Genomic DNA, 20,865 nt, shown 5'->3' with positions numbered 1-20,865 from the left:
TATGGCAGTTAAATGAATTTCGCAAGGATTTTTTCCGTACTCTATGAAAGCGGTATACGACAGTAGTAAAAAAGAAAGATTCTCTTTTCCTTATGTCCAATTGTTATGTGTTCGACATACACGTAAATATTTGTACCGGTTAAAATATAATTTAAATCAAATCACAACGTGACACAATTCTTTAAATTTTTATAGAACGCCTTATTAAAAGAAAGCGAATAACCTTATTTCTCCGAAATGCATGACCTCGTCGCATTAGGTTTGGCACAACGTTAGTAAATGACGTGTTTTTATATTGTAGAAATTTAGAAAAGAGAATTTTGCTTTGTACAAGGGAACTAAGGCTCGAGGCAATGTATGTTATATCATGGAACGAGGCGTTTATAACTGCATCTAAAATATAAAATGCTTTTAAGTTACCTTCTTTTAAAATATTGAGATTTTGTCGGTTTGCAAAAATATCTACAAAACTATGAAATTTAAAAATTATGTTTGTTTCACCCTCATGTACAAATGTTCATTATATATATTTTAAATATGTAGCACGTATTCTAAATGCTACATACAGCCAGTCTTTAACAGGTCGAAGTTATGTAGAATATTGTAATTTTTTGTAATTCGTAATTAAACGAACTCTATTGCATGTGTGCATGGAGGTGCGCTTGTGCATGCTCTTGATTATAGATGTGCTCTATCGTTCGCGTTTGTGCGTATAGTGTTATGGAAAGCACTACGTAAGCACCACGAGCTGAAAGACGAGGCTTGAGTAAATCCTACTAGGCGGACTGATGACATAGTCAAGGGAAATCATGGCTTACTACATCCTACACTTTATCGATTTAAATGTTATGCGGTTGTATACGCGACTACACGGACATAGTATGTTAATATTTCTTGATCTAAGTTTTAAGATTATCAATTTTACCGCATATGAATATATAAGAATAAATATAACATTTAGACGTATTGTGACGGTTTCGTACCGTAAAAATTAGATTCAAATAATTTGAAAAAATTCTTTGACCGTAAACTTATTGACCTAACTGCGGCCATAACTTCGAAATCTCAAAAGATATTGGCTGGTCGCAGTCCAAGAGAAATAAATATAAAACGTATTTAAGAGATACTTCTTTACACTTCACACTTTCGTAAGTGATATGAGTCATAATATTTTTAGGTCGTTTTTATGTGCCCATACTTATTGATTCGTCGTCGTTGTTGTTGTCGTTTCAGCCCATAGAGATTAATCTGCAAGGCATATGCTTCCCCTGAAGATATCTATGGGTAGATATAATATAATGGCTACGCTTGGAACGCACGTTGGTGATTTAATATAGTATTACGTACGGTACGCAGAGGCCGTTGCCATTTATATATTATATATATATCATCAAGAATCAATAAGTATGGGCACATAAAAACGACCTAAAAATATTATGACTCATATCACCTACGAAAGTGTGAAGTATATATATATGTGCAACAATAGCAGTTGTAATAATTTTGTAAAAGGTAGTTTTATTTCTCTTTAATGGCAACACTACTCAACCACTTCACTCTTTTTTGACATCTTTCGATAAAAGAATTGAGAGTCGATAAGTTGTCAAGTGGAAACTATGCTAGTTAGCCAATAAGAGTATTAAAAGTGTATGTTAAATTCAGGACAGGTCTCCCTCCAGAGATCCGGCTCGATTTATTATGATCAAATTGTGCCTTTTACTAGCGCGTATTACTGCAATGAAAATTTTGATTATAGTTACGATTAAATTTAGAGCAACAACGTAAAACTCAATTTGACATTGCAACAGAAATATTGTCCTTTTCAGAACAGAAAGTCTTTTAAAAACGTTACCAATTTTGTTAGGTCAGAAGGCACATTGAGTTAAACCAGAGCACCGCTGCACAAAACTCCTTTACCCATACCAAGGGTGAATATTAAAAGCGTGGTACCAGAAACTCTCAAAGGAAGTTCTGAAAAAAGTGAGCGGAATGAACGACTGACCTTTATATTTTAGAAATACCTATGCTGCATTAAAACTTTGAATTTTACTCATAACTTTCGTCTATTATAATTCATGAAATGAGGTTAATATGAAGGTTTTTTGTTATACAAAATTACCTGGAATATTAATTACTTAATTCAAACTAGTTAGTACTAAAATCAAGTATTTCATTAGTTTAAACATAAAAGATGATAAAAGGGAGGTAAAAATTGATCTAAACGTCCAATAACGTTTCTTAACGTTTGCGTTAAAAATGCTGAATTTAAATTTTGAAATGGCTTTAAAAAAACATTAAGAATTTGTTTAATTGGAGATACCAACGAATTACGTCTTTTAGTTAGTTAATTCTTAGATTTCATTTTTTTACGCACCATTATTCACGTGATGTTTTTATCATATGTAATTTCTCCGTAAAGGCTTATATGGTAAAAACGTTTACATGTTATGAAGATATGTGCATAGCTTGGTTATAGTCCAATATACATAGTGCGGCTTCAATTACGTAACACAAAACACTGCACAAAACTTTACCGCGTCTAACTTTAAGCTTTTAGAAGACATTTCTCATTCGGACACTAATTACACCTGGTATGCTGATGAGATATTACGGCATCTTAAAGTTGTAGTACGAGCAGATATGTGTCGCGTTGCTAGATTGCATATACCTAGAGAAACAAAGCTATATTTTTGAAACAGTGTATATACATTTTTAACATATTTTTTTACTTGGCGGATTACTTGGCGTGCAAAAAAAAAGGTCATTTTTAACCGTTACCAAGCCGAGAGTTATTCTGACAAAGTTTGTTTACTCTTATCTGTACTCTTTCTCAACGCGCTTGACTGTATCAAGGAAAAGGTGAACGCTTGGCGACGCGGTTTCGGATCTAATTAAAAATCTTGAAGACTTGAACTACTCTAAAACTATATACCCATATATCTACTATAATATCAACGCTAACAAACGGTGCACAACCGCGATGACCCTTTGGTCCCTTGGACCCTTTGTTCCCTTGGACCCTTTGGTCCCTTAGAGCCTTTGGTGTAGTATATTTTTATATGTACATAAGGCGGCATATACCTGATGCCATTTTCCGTCGGCTCATATTAGGTAGAGTAAGTCCACCTATTCATGTCACCATTTAATGTCGAGTCAGTAACTCGAATCCACCTAAAAATTCACTGTGAATGCCCTTTGCTCCATTACAGACGATACGAGATGATAAGGCAAAGTCAGTAATTTACGTCGTTAGGGATGATTTCTAATACTACGTAAACTCATTAATTAACAGTTATTGATAGTTTTGTTATAGCATTTACCTTAATTATAGCACATAACTACGAGATTTCATATTTTTAATTTGCCTATATAACAAACTAAAAATAAATTAAAAATACTTACGCATGTCCATGGTTAGGTAAGCTACAAGAGGATCGGAACTTTCTGCCATGCTCATTGTCAGCTCTCCCGTCACATGAAGATCACTTAAAAATATCACTCCACTTTTACCGCTCGTGAGTTGTAATCTACGGAACCAAAGGTATAGACGATCAAAAACTTTCAGATTATTGTACATATGTTATATGTGTGATACATATGATTTTGTTTCTATATTACATTTTTTACTGTTTTTATCTAAAACTCGTACGTGAAAGTATTTATTTATATTTGTAAACATTACAGCACTGAGACGGCCCAACTGTCAGAAATGAAAATGTTAGGTTTTAATTATTCTTTAAAATTGTTTAATTCTTCGTTAAAAATAATTATAGGTTTACTTCTGACTCGAAACATGTATACAGATTTTCACCTACATAACAAAAAAAAATATTTTGTTCTCAATTTTAATTAAAATAAATAGGTGTAAAATATAAATATCTTCAAACCTAAGCTATGCTAAGTGACTATCGAGATATTAAATAGTCAAATTAAGTGAAACCTGTTCGCGTTTTTATAATTTCTATATAGTTCATTCTGTATAGAAACATTTATAGAAAAAATAAATTAAATTACTACACGAGATCGAGATCGCGGAAAGGACGTGAGCGAACGACAACCTCGTTCTAATAAACAGCAGACAGAGAGCCCAAGCGGTACCGCCCTTTTGCAAGGCCGAGCACTTGGTAATATGTTTATATATACCTTTTGGTCTGTCAAAAGCACTTTGATACTGTCCTTGTTATTTATAATCGAGGTACAGATAGGTTTATATTCTCGGTTTGTCAATTTAAACAGCACATTTTTCTAAAAATAAATAATATGAACACTAAGGTCTTTGACCAACCTGGTTATTGCCGTTGATGACTTATCAAGGTCACATTGAACCATAAATGCAACAGATCCGCGTAACAACTAAAGTCACCGACGTAGCTTGAATTCGGAACGAATTGCTCGTCTAAAGTTGCATCGGGCGGAGCGCATCGGCTGTCTAGCTGACGGCCGTTAAGGCCGAAACGCGGCTTAGATAGGCTTACAAGGTCAACGTCGCAGGAAGTCGCTGGATGCGGACAAGGCTAGGCCGGTCATCGCGGCAATCTTTGGGGGAGGCCTATGCCTTATAGTAGATGCCTATCAGCTTGAATGATGATTATAAAATGAAGTGAGACATATGAAAACTGACAACTTAAAGCTGTGTACACAAAGTTAAGCTCCCGTTTTATGTGAATATTCAATCTCAATTCTATCGACCGTTTCTATGAATGATATGAGAATAAAAAATGTAGCACATATGACGCTGACAGACTCCACAAATATAACTTCGAAATATTTCTTATTTTATTTATATATCAATCGTTCTATGTGTACAGAAGGGGAAATATTATATTTTAGGTACTTAGGTTTAAACTGTAAACAATTAAACATAATTAAATATTCTAGCATAATATTAATTGCAAAAAGGTAATATTATTTATTTTTATTAAATATTAATGTATTCACTTCAAAATTAGACAATTCAGTATTATTAGATATAAGCATTGATAAGAGTAAAATTCAAGGAAAATATAATCTCTTAACAAGACAACCGGCAGCTATAAACGGGAACGGTTCCGTTTAAATAAAGTATTTTGACTAAGGGACAGAAAATTGAATTAAATATTCAAAGCATCTGAGACCCAAATACCTTTTTTTATAAAGATCTTCACGGATCCGAAAATTTACGTCCACCAGCATCAATGTCTCTTTTGAAGCGTGATTTGGTGAATGAACGGAAGGGATTAAAATAATATGGACGTTGGAAGTATACATATATATGTACATTATATACATATATTTATTATAGGTTATTAAGTCTATACCAAAAATGCGTATCAAATGTACATAACCTTATTTTATATAATGCATTAATTTAAGAGTTATTTTTAAGCATTATTTTACATATTTATTTAAAGTATATATGCTATATTCATATGTATGTATGTTGTGCGTTATTTATACTTTTACTATTTCCATACTATGGTTGTCTGGAAGAAATTGCACCATGGAATAAGACCACCAATAGTACTTTTTTCTTTATCATTATAAAACTACGTATATATTTTATAGCGTGTACAATAATGAATGTTAAATTAACGTAACTTAGATTCGTTGGTTATAATTTTGATCCAAGTAAAGCATAAGAAAAATGGATAAAAGATGTACATTTTGTTTTATACAGGTGTTCAAAGGGTGAATGTATGTATATGCAGCTCATTTTTCAGTGAAAAGTTTTGAAGCTTTTAATCTCATTTCCAATTTCCTTTCGTGTATAAAGTGATCACTCTGATATGATATACATTAATTATTTTTTATTGGAATGCGTTAGGCCAATGACTTCTGACAATAAAATGTCTGCAGGGACAGATAGTTATCAATATGTAGATATAATATGTAGTAATCAAAATTTTGACAACGCTTTACTCACGTTATTTCACGCTTCACGCTTTCCGAAATTTATATTTGGATAGGGTGTACCGTGTATTAATAGACGACAAATAACTTTTACATACACCCATTTAAAGTGTGTACACCCACAACTAAAAACCATTATAATATATAGTTGGGATCTCTTAGTGTTTAGTTACCCCTGAACTCTATAATTGCGTACATTTAGCCATGTAAACACTGCTTTCTCATATTACCTAAAAATTAATACTAGATTTTTAATCTTTGTCACGTATTTTTAAACATACTATAAAACATATAATGAAATAGCGAAGAATTAAGAGAAAAAAATATTGCCATACGTGGGTTGCTTGCTGTGTTACTTATAATGTTTTATACATACATATATACAAAACGCTCCTGTTTGTATCTTATATATAAAAGTAAACGACTTGGAAATTTATTTATTAAAGAGTTGTTATCCAAATGTAAACTTTTCACACCCAACTCTTTAGTTGACCTGGAATATTTCATATAACCCGTGCAAAAAACAGAACGTCTAAAAGTAAATAATTTATCATTAAGGTAAGAAAAATCTAGAAATGGATAATTTAATGTTAGAATTAATATAAAATGAAGTAGCTCGGAGTCATTGATTTAAATCCATTATGTTTGATTTTTAAATATTATAATATGTAGTGTAATTTAGCTACTATTTTACTTTTTGTTTCATGAAGTGTTCACTTGATAAACATTTAATATTCTCATTTAATTGCCCGAGAGGATCGAACTACGACTCCAAATATTATCGGATTACCAAAACTTATTCACACTTTCCCTTCACTACCTTTACCTTTATCCTTTCTTAATGATCTTAGTAGGATTAAAAGATCAGAAAGATTTTGAGAAGCGACTTGCGTCAATGTATATTTTCGTCAAAGCTTACGTAAAATCAAATATTCATCAAACAGATGTATCCTATTTTACTCTGTAATAACGAATCAGATGTGACTGGAAATTACGTTTTGCTTGTACAGTTAAGTTCTAAAAGATCTTCTTTATTTGCTTCGCTATAGATTTATATTAAAAACAAATTTAACAAACACAAACGTAATGGTTCTAATGACACGCTAAATGTCACAATTAATGGTTAAAATAAAAGCACATTACAAAAACAACAAGAATAGTGGAAATAATTATAATGTAAAATTGACACGTCCATTTGTAAACGTTAAGATTGTGTATGGTATAAAAAAGCTTAGTTTGACACATGTATTTATAATTGAAGTAAATGACTCGGTAGCTTTTTTGGAGACAACATTTATTTACTATACGTAATATTTACGTAATGTATTGTTTGTTTGAATATCAAGACATTATAATTTAATTATTAAAAATATATATAATTATGGACAAAAGAAGAAAACTGTATTATTTAATGCAACCACGATTACATGGTACGCGACTCGGTATATATTTTCAAATCTATAATAGCACATGTCATGTAACGGACTTCCTTTACTTAAGCCAAATTTTCTGAGTGACGCCCTGGAGCTAAATAATGTAAAATATGTTTAGGCAAAGTGTCTTCTGCGCTCTGTTTCCTCAAGACCGCAGAATTTGTAAATGGACTTTAACAACATCTTTTGGAAGCTTTAATTCAATAAAACATCGAAAGCCTTTTTTTTAAAAAAAAAGACATGTTTCTAGGTATTTTGTTAGTAATCTTATTAATTTTTCCAAATTGTAATAGGATACATCTAACCTAGTCCTGTTTTATTTTTAGTTAGTCGTATCGCATTATTTATTCATAGTACAGTTTTAAGAAAGCTAAATATTTATTAATTACAAGATTTCACAAACAGTATCAATCTAGTAGAGTTTCGTAGTCGTCGTATCTTATAAAAATTGTTATTTTACATTTATGTGCTGTGACTTAATGAAAAAGAACGCTAACGTTATTTATATGCACATATCCAATATATATTTTTTGGTAAGATAAAACGTGTATTTTATTACCTCCTCTGCCCTAACTTTGTCCATCGGGCGCCGGTAACGTTAATTTTTCTAAGCAGAACCGTCACTTCAGGCCTGGATACCACCACGCTGTTGATTTGAGCTGGATCAATTGGTTGCATGCCCATGTGCCCGGTGTCCATGAGGAAGAAGAAGGTACGAAGCCCACGTCGGAGGCAAGGTACATCGTCAGCTCTGCATGGTGGGAATGGCAACGGTGTAGGCGCTGCATAAAAAATTATCATAAATATATATCATATTATAGTAACAAAGATTTATTTTATCGCTAAAAAATAGATAAATAGGAAAAGATTTCACATTGCATGGTAGGCATTGTGTTAATTAATCATCTCGCTTCTGCCAGTCGAGTGTTGTTAGTTTGATCTCGCGTGATGCATTTCTCATGTGAAAATCGTGACTTAAAATCAAATCATTTGCAATACAAGTTACGGTCTTAATGCTGGAGTTGCATTTTTAAAACCTTTGGTCTATAAGGTGAAAAATATCACAAGGGATAATTGGCTGACAATGCCACTCAATTCTGTTTAGAAGTAAAGCAAAAAGAATAATGTTTATTCAGGCGCTAATTAATGGTAACGAGGTATTCCAGATTCATTAAGAATTTAATTTTTGTGTAAGGTAAATTTTGTGTTTTTTCTTACCCAGTGCTATACTTTAAAAAAAAAGCTTATTACGATCGGATGTATTAACACAGTTTAATTAATATTGAAATAGGTATTAAGATGAAAATATGCCTTAACATTGAAATTGTGTATAAAAAAAATCATTATCAATTATTATTTTCAGTACGTCTTTACTCTTACTGCTTTCAGTATTCACGTCGTTTTTATTTAATTTAAATATACTTCAACTTGTACGGCGGTGTTAATTATTTTTATTGTGTTAAACCATCGTTTTCGTTTTTTGTCTGTATGTCTCTATGACTTTTGCGATTTAGGGTTTTACTTACTACAGCAAAAACTACAATCTTATGAACTTTTTATCTATCTATTTAGTAACGAATAGATTTTTATGATACCTCCATCTTTTGGACTATGTGACTACATAGTTTTTTCTTTGAGCTCTTGGAGCAAGTTTGTTTCTTTTGCTTTCTAGTATTATCGTCTTAGTACTTCATTATTTTTGTTTTCATCCATTAGTTTAACTATTCATGTTTCAGCCATAATAAAAAGAAACTTTTATCCCTTTTTAAGCCAAGTTTTTTTTTAGCTGGCCCACAACACTCTAGCATATTTCTAGCTGATGTAAATGTTATAGTATTGAAACGAGAAACGAAACCTTGAAACTGTAATAAAGTTGCTAACAACTTCATGGTTAAGTGTTTCAGTTAGTTTCAGCTTGTTCGTGCAATGCAGCAGATATTATCCCATTGTTTTGCACTTATTAATTTAGTTCAAATGGTCCTGTTGCAAAGGTTATGTATAATATATAAAACGTAATAAGACTTTATAAAATAAAAAAATCCTTAATAGGCATTTGTTGATTTTTTTTTTGTTCTCGTTGCTTCGAGAGGCTTATCACGGTAGCGGATGGACCAAGAGGTTAGTCGTCACACGTCTTATTGATTCAGAGGTCCCTTCAAACTTGTTAATTGAAGATTAAAATCGTGTGTTACTTTGCTCTCACGCAAATTTATGTGATAAATTAGTTACATTTCTTTGTATATAATATAGCAACACGTATCGGGTTTCACGGATATAAGAATAACCGAATATGGAGACCATTACTGAACTGGTTACTTAAAACTTGTTTGACTGAGAGATGTGTACAGTTATGCCATTAAGTGGATGTGCTGACTTTAAGAGTAATGATCTCCGTAAAATGATACTAAAAATTTTATCCGAAATTACGTCAAGCGATTTTAATAAAAATTGTAAGAATTTATCAGCAACTTTTTTGTTTGTATTATAATACCCGTAAAGCAAGTTTTTAAAATAATTGTTAGAACGACTTTATATGTACAATAGTCATCGTCATTTCGGTTTTAAATGATTTTAATTAAATTAACAGATATTTATAAATATATCAAGGAACTACTCCGCCGCGCCACCTCCTCAAGACGACATAAGGGGTTTATGTTGTCTCATATACATAGCATGTATTATCCGGTATTAAGCAAAGGCAATTAGTGTTTTCATTGAGCGTGTATAATCTCTGAATTTATTATTATGATTATCAATACATTACTATTCCAGAGAAAGATGGAGAAGGATAAGAATGTATTAATAGATAAAAAAATGTGTTTAATTATGCTTTGTTCAATGCAGTTAACACCCGTCAAAAATAATGTATTTATCAAATAAATGATGAAATATTTTAATTACTTATTTATCAAAATTTTACGAAATCTTGTCAACAACGTCAACTCATACAAGTTACTATGTATGATACAAGGAATTGCCTGCCTGAATATAGGTCTCTCACAAATTACAATGTTCTCGTAATGTTTTATCAAATTAAACCTGACTACACCTAACGACTCACCTAAAACGTAAGACATTTATTGTTGGATATAGGCCTTCCTTGTGGATTTCTAATAGGAAGCGGACAGCATCTTTCGAAGACCATAAGGTCATCTGTTCACTTTGTTAGAGAACGTCCTTCAATAGTACGGGTCACGAATCCAAAATCTTAAGGCTCCCGCCGCCATTTATTCTATCCGCTATATGGCCCGCCTACTGCTAATTCAATTTGTTAACTTTCTGGATTATGCCGTTTACAAATGTTAGTCTACCAATCTTCTCATCCCTTATTCGATCTCGTAGAGAGATCCCGGACATAGCTCTCTCAAAGTCCCGAAGTTTGTGCTCGCCTAGTATGTTTCATAAGGGCATACTTACTGCCAATTTGAAAGAAATTATTCATTTTAATCGAAATCAGAAAACGAGTTTTTATGCGATTTAAATATCGTTTTAAATCATATAAAAGATTATACAATTTATACATAATTAAAAATATTAATTAAGAAACAGAGGTGACCGAGATACCAATTTGCTGGTTGATAAATTAGCAGATATAAATCGGCAATTTTATTTTATAGCCATGTATCTTATATATCACAATAATTAAACGCTAATTCGTACCATCATAAATGTGTCAAAATATTTCAGACGCTATCAAATAATTTTAGTTATATTACTTAAATAAAATTTTGATATCAATTTTAATCACCTCTTTGTTGTCTGTTAAATTATAGCAGTCGTAAAACTATTATATTTAATAAGAAATTTATCGTAGGTTGTTATGTTAATGGGATTATGTTACTAGTAATATATATATATATATATATATATATATATATATTCACAATTCTCTTTAGAACATTGGACTTATAAACAGTTGTAATGCATAGTTGGGATAGCCCAGTACTCGGTCTAAGCGGTTGCTTTTGTCATTTATCAAATGAAAAGCAAAGTGGTATAGTAAATTGCCCGAGTCACGGACTAGCGCCTTCGCTAAAATATGTGTCTCTCAGATAGTGCTGTAGACGCTATTATTTGTTTAATATATAATCAGTCTTTTATCATCAAATAGATGCAGGATTTAATGAGATAAAATTACTGTTTTTTTTTTATAATTTCAATGAATTAGTTATTTAACTTAATTGAACTAACAATCTTTTGATTATTAATATGTTTACTCGTGTATCTCTTAATAAACATAACTAGAGAATAGTAAAGTACACGACCCAACAACATCCGTTAAATTTATTTGCTCTAGCGATCGCTGGTTGAAGTAATAGTATAGTTATATTCGTATAGATAAATACAGCCACATATTTTTTGAGCTTAACAGTACGTAACGTACGTAAGTATTATTGTGTTACAATTTAACCTGCGACATAGATAGGTAAACAACAGAGTGAATAAGTCGTCTAATACAGCGTCTGTTCGTACTGACAAGTTCGTACTAACAACTTTCTTCTCATATATATAAAAGAAAAAGTAAGTAGTTATTAATTACATGAAACACTTAAAAAGTCTTAAAAATAATTTAATAGGTATTCTCGCACATAAAATATAAGAGATTCACACTTATGTAGTAATTCATTACGATGTCAATGGATCCATAAAGCTTAGATTTTTGTATTACAAAACTTTCATAAAGTTAACTATTTAAATAAGCAGATGCATTGGAGCGTATTTAAAAATAATTTTAATGCATTAAAATAACTGAGTTTCTGGTGTTCATTTTCTTAATAAATAAGTATTCTCTGATGTGTAAAGGTTATAAACTCTATAATAGTTCTGTACATTACATTGTATTACAAATTATTGTATAGCATATTTATTCTTTTAATGTTTGAAACCAGTTTTAAATATTTATGATCTTCTCAGTTTTAATTAATAGACATATTAATAACGTGAACGTCGTAATACCAATAAACGAAATACCAGTAAATAAATTATCCTTAAATGATATATTTTTAAATTATCTCTTTAATTCAATTAACTTGTTGATAAAATGAAAAATTTCGCAGTGTATTAAATCTTAAATATTCATGTTATTGCCTTAAAAAAAGTTAATTTGAATTTATATTTAAAATCTTTGATCAGATTTTATGAAGGTTCAGTTGATTTATAATGATGAAAAAAATTTAAAGTAACGTACATATTGACTAGAATTCTATTTAAAATTATACGACAGTATTGTCTAATAACAAAGCAAATTTTTTCCAAGAAAATTACGCTACTGATTACTTTGCTATTAATAATATATTTTTATATATTGACATTTACGTGAATGTAATTCTGTATCGAAACAATAATCGGTTAAATCGCCGTATTACACAATCCGAAACAATGCCATTAACGGATAATAATCTACATTCACTAGATGACCTTTTATATTTTAAAATGAAAAATTATGTAATATCCCACTATACTAAAAACTCATACTAATATATAATTATAGTCGTAATAATTTATCGCTTGTATGGGCTATAGACGTATATGATGTGCTTGTCTAATTTTTATGAACGCACTTCTATATACTCTTCTGTACTTTATAACTCTACCCGAAACCACCGAGTTACGCCATCAAGTCAATGTAAGGAAACCATTAATAGCCAGGTTAAATTTTAAGCCAATAAGCTGAAGAAAAAGTATCGTTCAGAACAAATTTTGCGTTAAATTGCAAAATTTACAAAATTACTCTTTAATATTCTTTTATTTAGTTATGTTAGTGATAATAGATATTAATAGTTGTTTATTACGACTCATTTACAGTGACCACTTGTGTGTGTTATGAGAAAAATGCCAGAAGAGGCCAATTTGTAAGAAACGAATAAAACTGAGCTCCTATATAATGGCATTCTTCAACTTTAAGCTACGAGAAATCCAAAAACGCTCTGGCCCGAGAAGAAATCGAAACAAACTCATATGTAGTTTTTTTTTGGTCACTTTAACATTAGTGGGGCTATTAACATCCAATCATTGTTATAACTGAAAAAATCATTCAGACTTTTAATGGACTTTAAGTTTTTGTTTAAAAAAATCTTCGATTTATTACATTATAAATCAAAGACACCTTACGATATATTGTAATACAGAACATTGCTGCCTAGAAAAAGTTACTTTGGTATTACCAACTGATCGAACAGAACGCTTTACTCATTTTCAGTAATAGCTTAAAAAGTAGAGATCTCACTTTTGCAATCACTCCAAGAAATACTGCCAACTTAACCTGCTTACTTGCTAGGTAGTGGTAGCCCTGCTGTAAAGGATTGAGACTTGCCATCGTATGTCGCAGGTTTGATTCCCGGGATACTATCTTAAAAATTTCACACTTTGTGCATTAATTGTATACTATTGCCACTGTTTACAAATAAATTTACAGAGGATGGACAGCAGCGTTGTTTATGTACCATAATATCACACCGCGATCGCCAACCCGTCAGCCAAGCGTGCCGATTATGGTATAACCCCCATAGACGTCTTTAAGGGAGGCCTAGGCCTTGCAGTAGGCGTCTAGGAACTGGAACGGCGATCTCCTAGGCTATGTCAGTTACTGTGGTTCGTCTAAGGATTTCCTGATTTCTGATTCGATCTTGTTGAGAAATCCATGACATATCCTTCTCCAAGGCTCTATGAGCGAATATAAACTTACCAATCCAGCCCGAAATAATAGACAATGTTTCTGTGCTGGAAGTACTCACATTTTTATCTAAATATAGCAAAGTTTTAATTGTTTTAAGTATTTCTAAAACGTATTACTAATCTTCACAGACATAGAATTATATAATTTTAACGAAGAAGAATGTTAAGAACTTAAATAACAATGTTAACTTTACAAAGATAAGATTGTTCTTAAACTTAAACGCCGAGTATTATAGTCAGCGCGCAAATAAATCCAACAACAAACGTCAAAATCACGTTCTGAAGGAAGATTTTATTTGGGCAAGATAAGAGCGAGATCTCGAGCGTGTGCCTTCTTTATGGTATAAAATTAATAAGATTTTGGGCCTCTGCTCTCACGCGAGGGGCGGATCACACTTCACTTGTATCAACGATAAACTACCCCATTTTCTATATACACAACACACATTCACAAGCAGTGATATGTTGAATTTACTTTGTATCGTTTTAGAATATAGAAATATTTCAAATTTTGTTTTTATTTTTAAGGTCTATTTAAAACTAGATTCGATCGGTCTTATTCATTTTGTAAAGCCCTTGTGAGAAGCAATAGCCACCATTCCTCATGTAATTTTTGTGATTCAGTCAAAACATTAGATACTCATCTAATACAAAGCTAACCTAATACGTAAATAACTATACAAAATATTTTAAATTTGATTCATACGAATGGCCAAGCTTACTCAAATATGCTGGTGGACATTGTCAGACTTTATCATGTGCCCCTTAACTTTAACGTTGTTAAAGGACATCCTTCACGCAGATCATCCAGAAATTAGTATGACCACGTTTTAATTCGATAAAGCAATTGTAAATAGTAGCACAAGATGGAGCTTCATCACTGAAATCTTACCGAAGTTGAGCGTGACTTTGATTCTGACCGCAACGATAATAGTGAAAATTCATACAAAGAAAATTTCCACGTGTTAAAAACATAAAGATGCTAAAACTTAATAATTAAGTTGCGCCATGTTTGTGAAAATTATTATGAAGATGATGTACGCGAAGAAAATTACCAAAGATTTCTATTTTCGAATTACAATTTTTTTATAATATTTGTAAGCTGGCCAGTTATATAAACCTTTAGTTTATAATAATACCAGCGTATGTAAATACTTAAGTCCAAATGATTTTATTGTAATAACTATGATCATTTACACCTCTATGCTTTTCTAACTTTAGTTTAAATATATAATGGTTTCTATCGGAATGAATATATAGAAAATAATAAATATTTAGCTTCAAATTCCATCTCAACATAATACATACTTCTACAAAGTATTTTAACGCTGAAATAACGCGCATTTTTTACTTTGACCTTTTTTAACTCTCGTAGAATATTAGATTTACACACGGACCAACCACGGTGACCTTTATATTCAACTTCACGGCGCAACACTTTTACTGTCTCTTTTATTTTTTAAAATCACGTCGGTGTAAGCGTGAACATGTTAAGCAATATTTACGAGGCTTTTTTTTCATTGTTATAACCTTTAAAAATAACCATTAGGTAAATTAAATAAAATTAAAGCTTGTCCAAAGTACTCAAAGTACTTCTTGAGTTACAATAGAATATATGATTTGTCTATACGATGTAATGAATGTCGATATGGGCAAAATGAAATTACTTTAACAGAAGAGACAGACTAAAAAAGTCAACATGAAAAAAAAATATTTATTTTTCTGTTACAAAATTGTTAGTCTACATCTGTAACTTAATATCGTATTTTTCTAAAAGGCGCTGTGTTGTTATAAAGGTACATTGATTAAATTAAATGTTGTATAAACAATACTTAAACCTGTTTGGACGAATTTTATATTTAGCAATATCACCTCAAACACTAAGTAAAGAAATCTATTGACTTTTGTTAAGAACGTGTGTTATTGTATTATAGCACAGACACACATATATTACATTCCTTCTATTTCAAAAATTTACACACAAATACTATTATAATTACTATAACTTAAAAGTGGAAAATTCAAAATTTCGATTAACTTCCGATACAATGAACTTAAAGGTATGAAATCCCCTTTAAGCAAAATGTATTTATTGCATGTACGAGTTCACTTCGCTCTTCCCTTAAGGTTTCTCCGAAACTATTGTTAAGTATTGTCATACAATGTGTGAGTGTGTATGTGTGCTATTTTGTCGTCTAATATATATAAAATAGTAATCTTTGACCTCGCAATAAATTTCAAAGATTTACTTAGAATGTGTTATTTAAAAGATACCCGTATACCCGATAACCGTAAGTATTTTATGTGTAACACAATCAGAGGCGAAACAACAGCTATCAATTATGATATTACTATTACCATATGCTCCAGTGCGTTAACGACTCCTAAACCACATAAGCCAAGTATCAAATTATAATTTCCAACATTTGCGCAAACACACGCGCACTAGTTCTGACCTTCCAAAATATGACGTAAAGCTGAACCATTCTCCGTTATAAATTTTAGTGTATCAAATTTCAAATCGACAATATTCTTTAAGTATTATTAACGTTATAAGATTAACATTATGATATCACGAAGGCTTTTCCGACTGTTATTTAACAACTGCAACCTCTACATTAGGTTGATAGGTGTCTTAAAATTTTCAAGCGTATATGACATGTTATTAAAGTATTAGGATTATAAGTAAAGCTATGCAACTTTGAATTTTGATATAGTGCTCTCGGAACCGTCGCACGCGTAGTCAGCTGTTCCTCAGCCTGGTTTGTATGATAACTTTGTGTATAAGATAATAAAAACTCTAACACAATATAAAAGAACATGTTAGCACAAATAGTCCGCAAATTATCTGTATTATTGTTAGTTATAAGAAAACACGTAAAAGTTATTTATTCATCTGTTTAAATCAAAACGATGTTTTCATAACTCTGTCGGACTAGTTATATACGACTGATTTCCTTACAAACACGTTAAAGATAAGGAAAAATAACTATATTATATATAAATACAGTAAACGAAATGTGTAGATGATTAACGAAGGTTAATGTTTTTTCCTGCGTTGTTTGCATTCCTCGGTATTGGTTTAATTATTTATTTATTCATTAAATTGGCCACTTATGATAATTGACAGTGATCACTTATGATTATGAACAGTTATCACTTATGATTTTCACTTATACGTCACGATGAGAATGCCAGAAGAGCTCAGTTTGATTGAAACTAGAATCAGATTGAGTTTCCTTATTATGGTAACATTCACCTTGAAGCTATGACATGAGAACAATCATATATTCTTTGTGATCACTTTTTGGAATTTTTTTAACAATTTTTATTGTATTAACTTTATAAAAATGTTATACAATAATTTAGAGACATTACTAGAGAGTTTATTAACACCGTACACAATTGCCTCTTTGAAAGATACTAACAAACTTATTTTTAACTCTAGCGCTAATCTTATGTACATTTTCTTATATTTAATATTTTTATGTATTACTATTTAAATATACATTATATATTGTGATATTCCATTCTTTACGTAACGTTTATTTAAGAGAGTAAAACGTACCTGTCTAATAACGGCCAATTTACTCTTCTCAATTTATGATAACAATTACGTAGTTTCCTTTTCTTAATTTTATATTAACGCTCTATACAGACCCACTGTCGTCCATTATCGCGTCCAACGTAATTTAATAATACTAAAGTAAGATTCAGGCGAGATTAACTATAATTAAAAACGTAAATTTTTAGTTCTAATAAGAATCGTAATTAGTGTAACTAACAAAGTAAAATTTTTCATTAACTCATCTCATAATGTTATTGTATGATATTTTATGATATATGTAGATTTATTTCAGTATTTATATATGATGATATCAAAAACATGATGATTATAAATACTAAAGATCGTCTATTTCTTCCTTGGAATCGCAATATATAATTTGGTTTGTATGACGCTTACATAATTAAATCCGTAATTTGTGTGCAGATAAAATAATTTAACAGCTGATTCAATAATAAGATTATCAGTTATTTCTTAAAGTATCAAGGGTATAGAGATTCATAATTTTGTTTACGATAAATTTAAAATGCAAATCTAAATATTTCTATGGCTATTACATCGTTTCTTGCACAATCAATGAATCAATAGCTGTTGATTGCAAGTGCTAACTGTTTAAATACTAAAATGACATCATGTTATGTGTTGAAGATCTTTTTTCCGATAGTAAGGGTGCATTTGTAAAAAAAAGTTACGAGGTCATAGTGCATTTGTACACAGCTTGCGTACAAATTCTAATATGAAATGAACATAACAGGATTTAAAAATGTTCAGTCATTAACACAGAGTTTTTACGTAGGGAAATATTAGGAACAAAATGTCAATGATTTTATAAAATGTATATTTTATAAACACGATATTTTACTGCACTAAAACAAAATTAAAATGCGATAAAATCATAAAATGCAAATAACATTACTTACTTGGTTCGTAAATGTTTTTGAAACTGAATTGCCCATTGCAACTTTTAATTTTATAAAATAATCCGAGAGAAAGGAGCAAAAACCGTATGCAATTCCGTAACATCTTGACAGAGCTAAAACTTTAAGAAAATGACCGGTCGTTCGCACAACTTTTATACCACTACGCTTTTTTCAAGATGCAAAAACCTTGATTCAATTGATTTTAACTAATACCACAAAAGTGTAGTTTGAATGCGTTAATTATTTGATGCGTGAGAAATATGATAATTCATGCTACTACCCGAAGATATATTACTTTATTGCAAGTAAATATATCTTTCAGTGATTTGCATTATTGATTACTTTTACATGATAAATATTTCTTTGTTTATTCATTTCAAATCTTTATAAATATGATTTACAATTATTGGGTTACTAATTGTCCTAAAAAATTGACATTTAATAAAAAACAAAACAAAATGTTTAATAATAACAGTAATGAGTAAAATATTACAAGTATCTATTTTCATTGGCACTAGCAGTGTGAATACAAATATTTAAGTTTATCTTCCGTTAAGTAACAAAACTAGTACTACTTAAATTGTTATTAAATTTTAAGTGTATGTTAAGTAAGTATATGAATATTTTTTCTTTACAATAGACGTTTTTAATTAAACTAAACGTAACATTTTTTAAAACTTATCATTATGGCATTTATTACTTAATATATTTTAATAAATTTACAAAGCCTACGTGAAGAAATTCTTATTTTTAAAATGTCAATGACCGAAACGACATTTGTAACAAAGGGATTATAAATTAGATGCTGTATCAAATTAAACATTTCTTAGGTTTCTTCTTTTCAATTTATCAAGCTGTACTCCAAAAGTGCCTTGGTATAATGCCATATTATTTTTGGTTAAGTTACAAAAATGATAATAAAAAAATTGTTGCCCTTTTCATTAATACGTAATAACATATTAAATAACAGAATTTAAACATAATAAGGAGAACAAACAAAAGCCAAGAATTTCATGATAAGTTTCTATGTAGACGATGCGTGTTCAAAACGGTGCCTAGAAATGCAGGTCACGCATGTCGTTTATCATCAAGAGAGAATTCAGGTTTAGGTTTTCTCGTTACTCATTTTGGCTCATTACGTTTTACTAAAACGTTATACGTAATTACATATAATTGTGTTTCTAGACTTTAGTGTCTAATTTAGCGACTGTCACTACAGCGAAAAGAGGCTTAGATGGTCAACATCAAAGGTTTATTACTGGCGCTAACAAGGTTACGTCAGAAAAACCTAACGATTTTGTATTTCTGTTTAAAGATTACATGCAATTTATATCTAATTGATCTTGTATTTTAAAAAGCTGACCTCGTATCAAGCTGTAATGGGCACAGCGTTTCTATTTTTATTTACATTGTAAAATTCCTTCTAGTTAATGAATTGAAATCAATATACCTATACTGACTACGATTCGGATGACAAAACGCTTTAGACTTAGTCTTTCATTAGAGAAATGGGATAGTGAATGAGTATAGACATTTTGTCCTACAAGCTACCGATCTAAGCAATTTTATGGTTCAATTTTGTTTGACGAAAAAAAATAAATAATGCATAAATCCAATTATTCGTAATAAAGGCTTTTTTTGCTATAATAGGATAATGGTTAGCTGAGATTTTCTTTAGCAAATATACATAATTATTATTTGATTTTTAAAGTTTACTTTCAAATTATAATAGTTAAAACATTTAAGCGAAAACGATGCAATTTATGAGAACTTTATAAAAGAATAAGTTTCCTTAAGAATTTATTAAAAAAAATTAAAAGTCATTTATCGTTATAAACTCATGGCTTTCAAAGTTATTTAAATTACAAAGTTTTAAAAATATCTCTTTATGTAACGAAATCATAGACCATTTTAAGACATTTCATACGAAACCAAATCTATCATACGATGTACAAAAAGATACGGTCTACCTCGTTTCATAACATCTTTATTAATCGCTCTAACATTTTCAAAACGTTGATACTTAAACCGCACTTTATTGTTCCGCTCTTGCAACCTTATACTTGACGATGATTGAGCAAAGGTCTTCGTAAAGACGGTACAATATTGATATTGCACAATTTCATGTCCGTATCCAACAGTACGCTATAATTTTCGGCTTTCAAGGTTGAATTTCGATTTTTCGTTAATATGTAGTGATTGGATGATGTTCTTTATTAACATTTAAGAGAAATTTTATTTAAGATTTTATTACATTACCCGATACTTAATTGCTAAAAAATATTGCATAGGCATACGTTCTACGGTATCCTATCCCTCTCGTAAAAGGCGACTATATAGGTCATCAGGTTTATTATCAACTTAAACCTGGGGAGAGCAACAA

General features: G+C 30.6%; 1 protein-coding gene across 1 annotated transcript in view; it reads right to left on the bottom strand.

Moving 5' to 3' along the window:
- LOC137918535 (uncharacterized) overlaps positions 1-18,585 on the bottom strand; it is a 32,498-nt gene extending 13,913 nt beyond the window's left edge. The window contains exons 1-3 of the mRNA XM_068761356.1: positions 18,483-18,585; positions 7,882-8,104; positions 3,403-3,527 (exon numbers count right to left, since the gene is read on the bottom strand). Coding sequence (XP_068617457.1) covers positions 3,403-3,527; positions 7,882-8,104; positions 18,483-18,585 — 451 coding nt within the window. The remainder of the gene's footprint in view (positions 1-3,402; positions 3,528-7,881; positions 8,105-18,482) is intronic.
- Positions 18,586-20,865: the final 2,280 nt, after the last annotated feature.

This window comes from Battus philenor, unplaced genomic scaffold (assembly GCF_028537555.1).
Source record: "Battus philenor isolate CCGP_79_NKW_IND1 unplaced genomic scaffold, ilBatPhil1.0.hap1 SCAF_14, whole genome shotgun sequence".
NCBI classification, from domain to species: domain Eukaryota; kingdom Metazoa; phylum Arthropoda; class Insecta; order Lepidoptera; family Papilionidae; genus Battus; species Battus philenor.
This window is presented reverse-complemented; position numbering and strand designations above follow the sequence as displayed.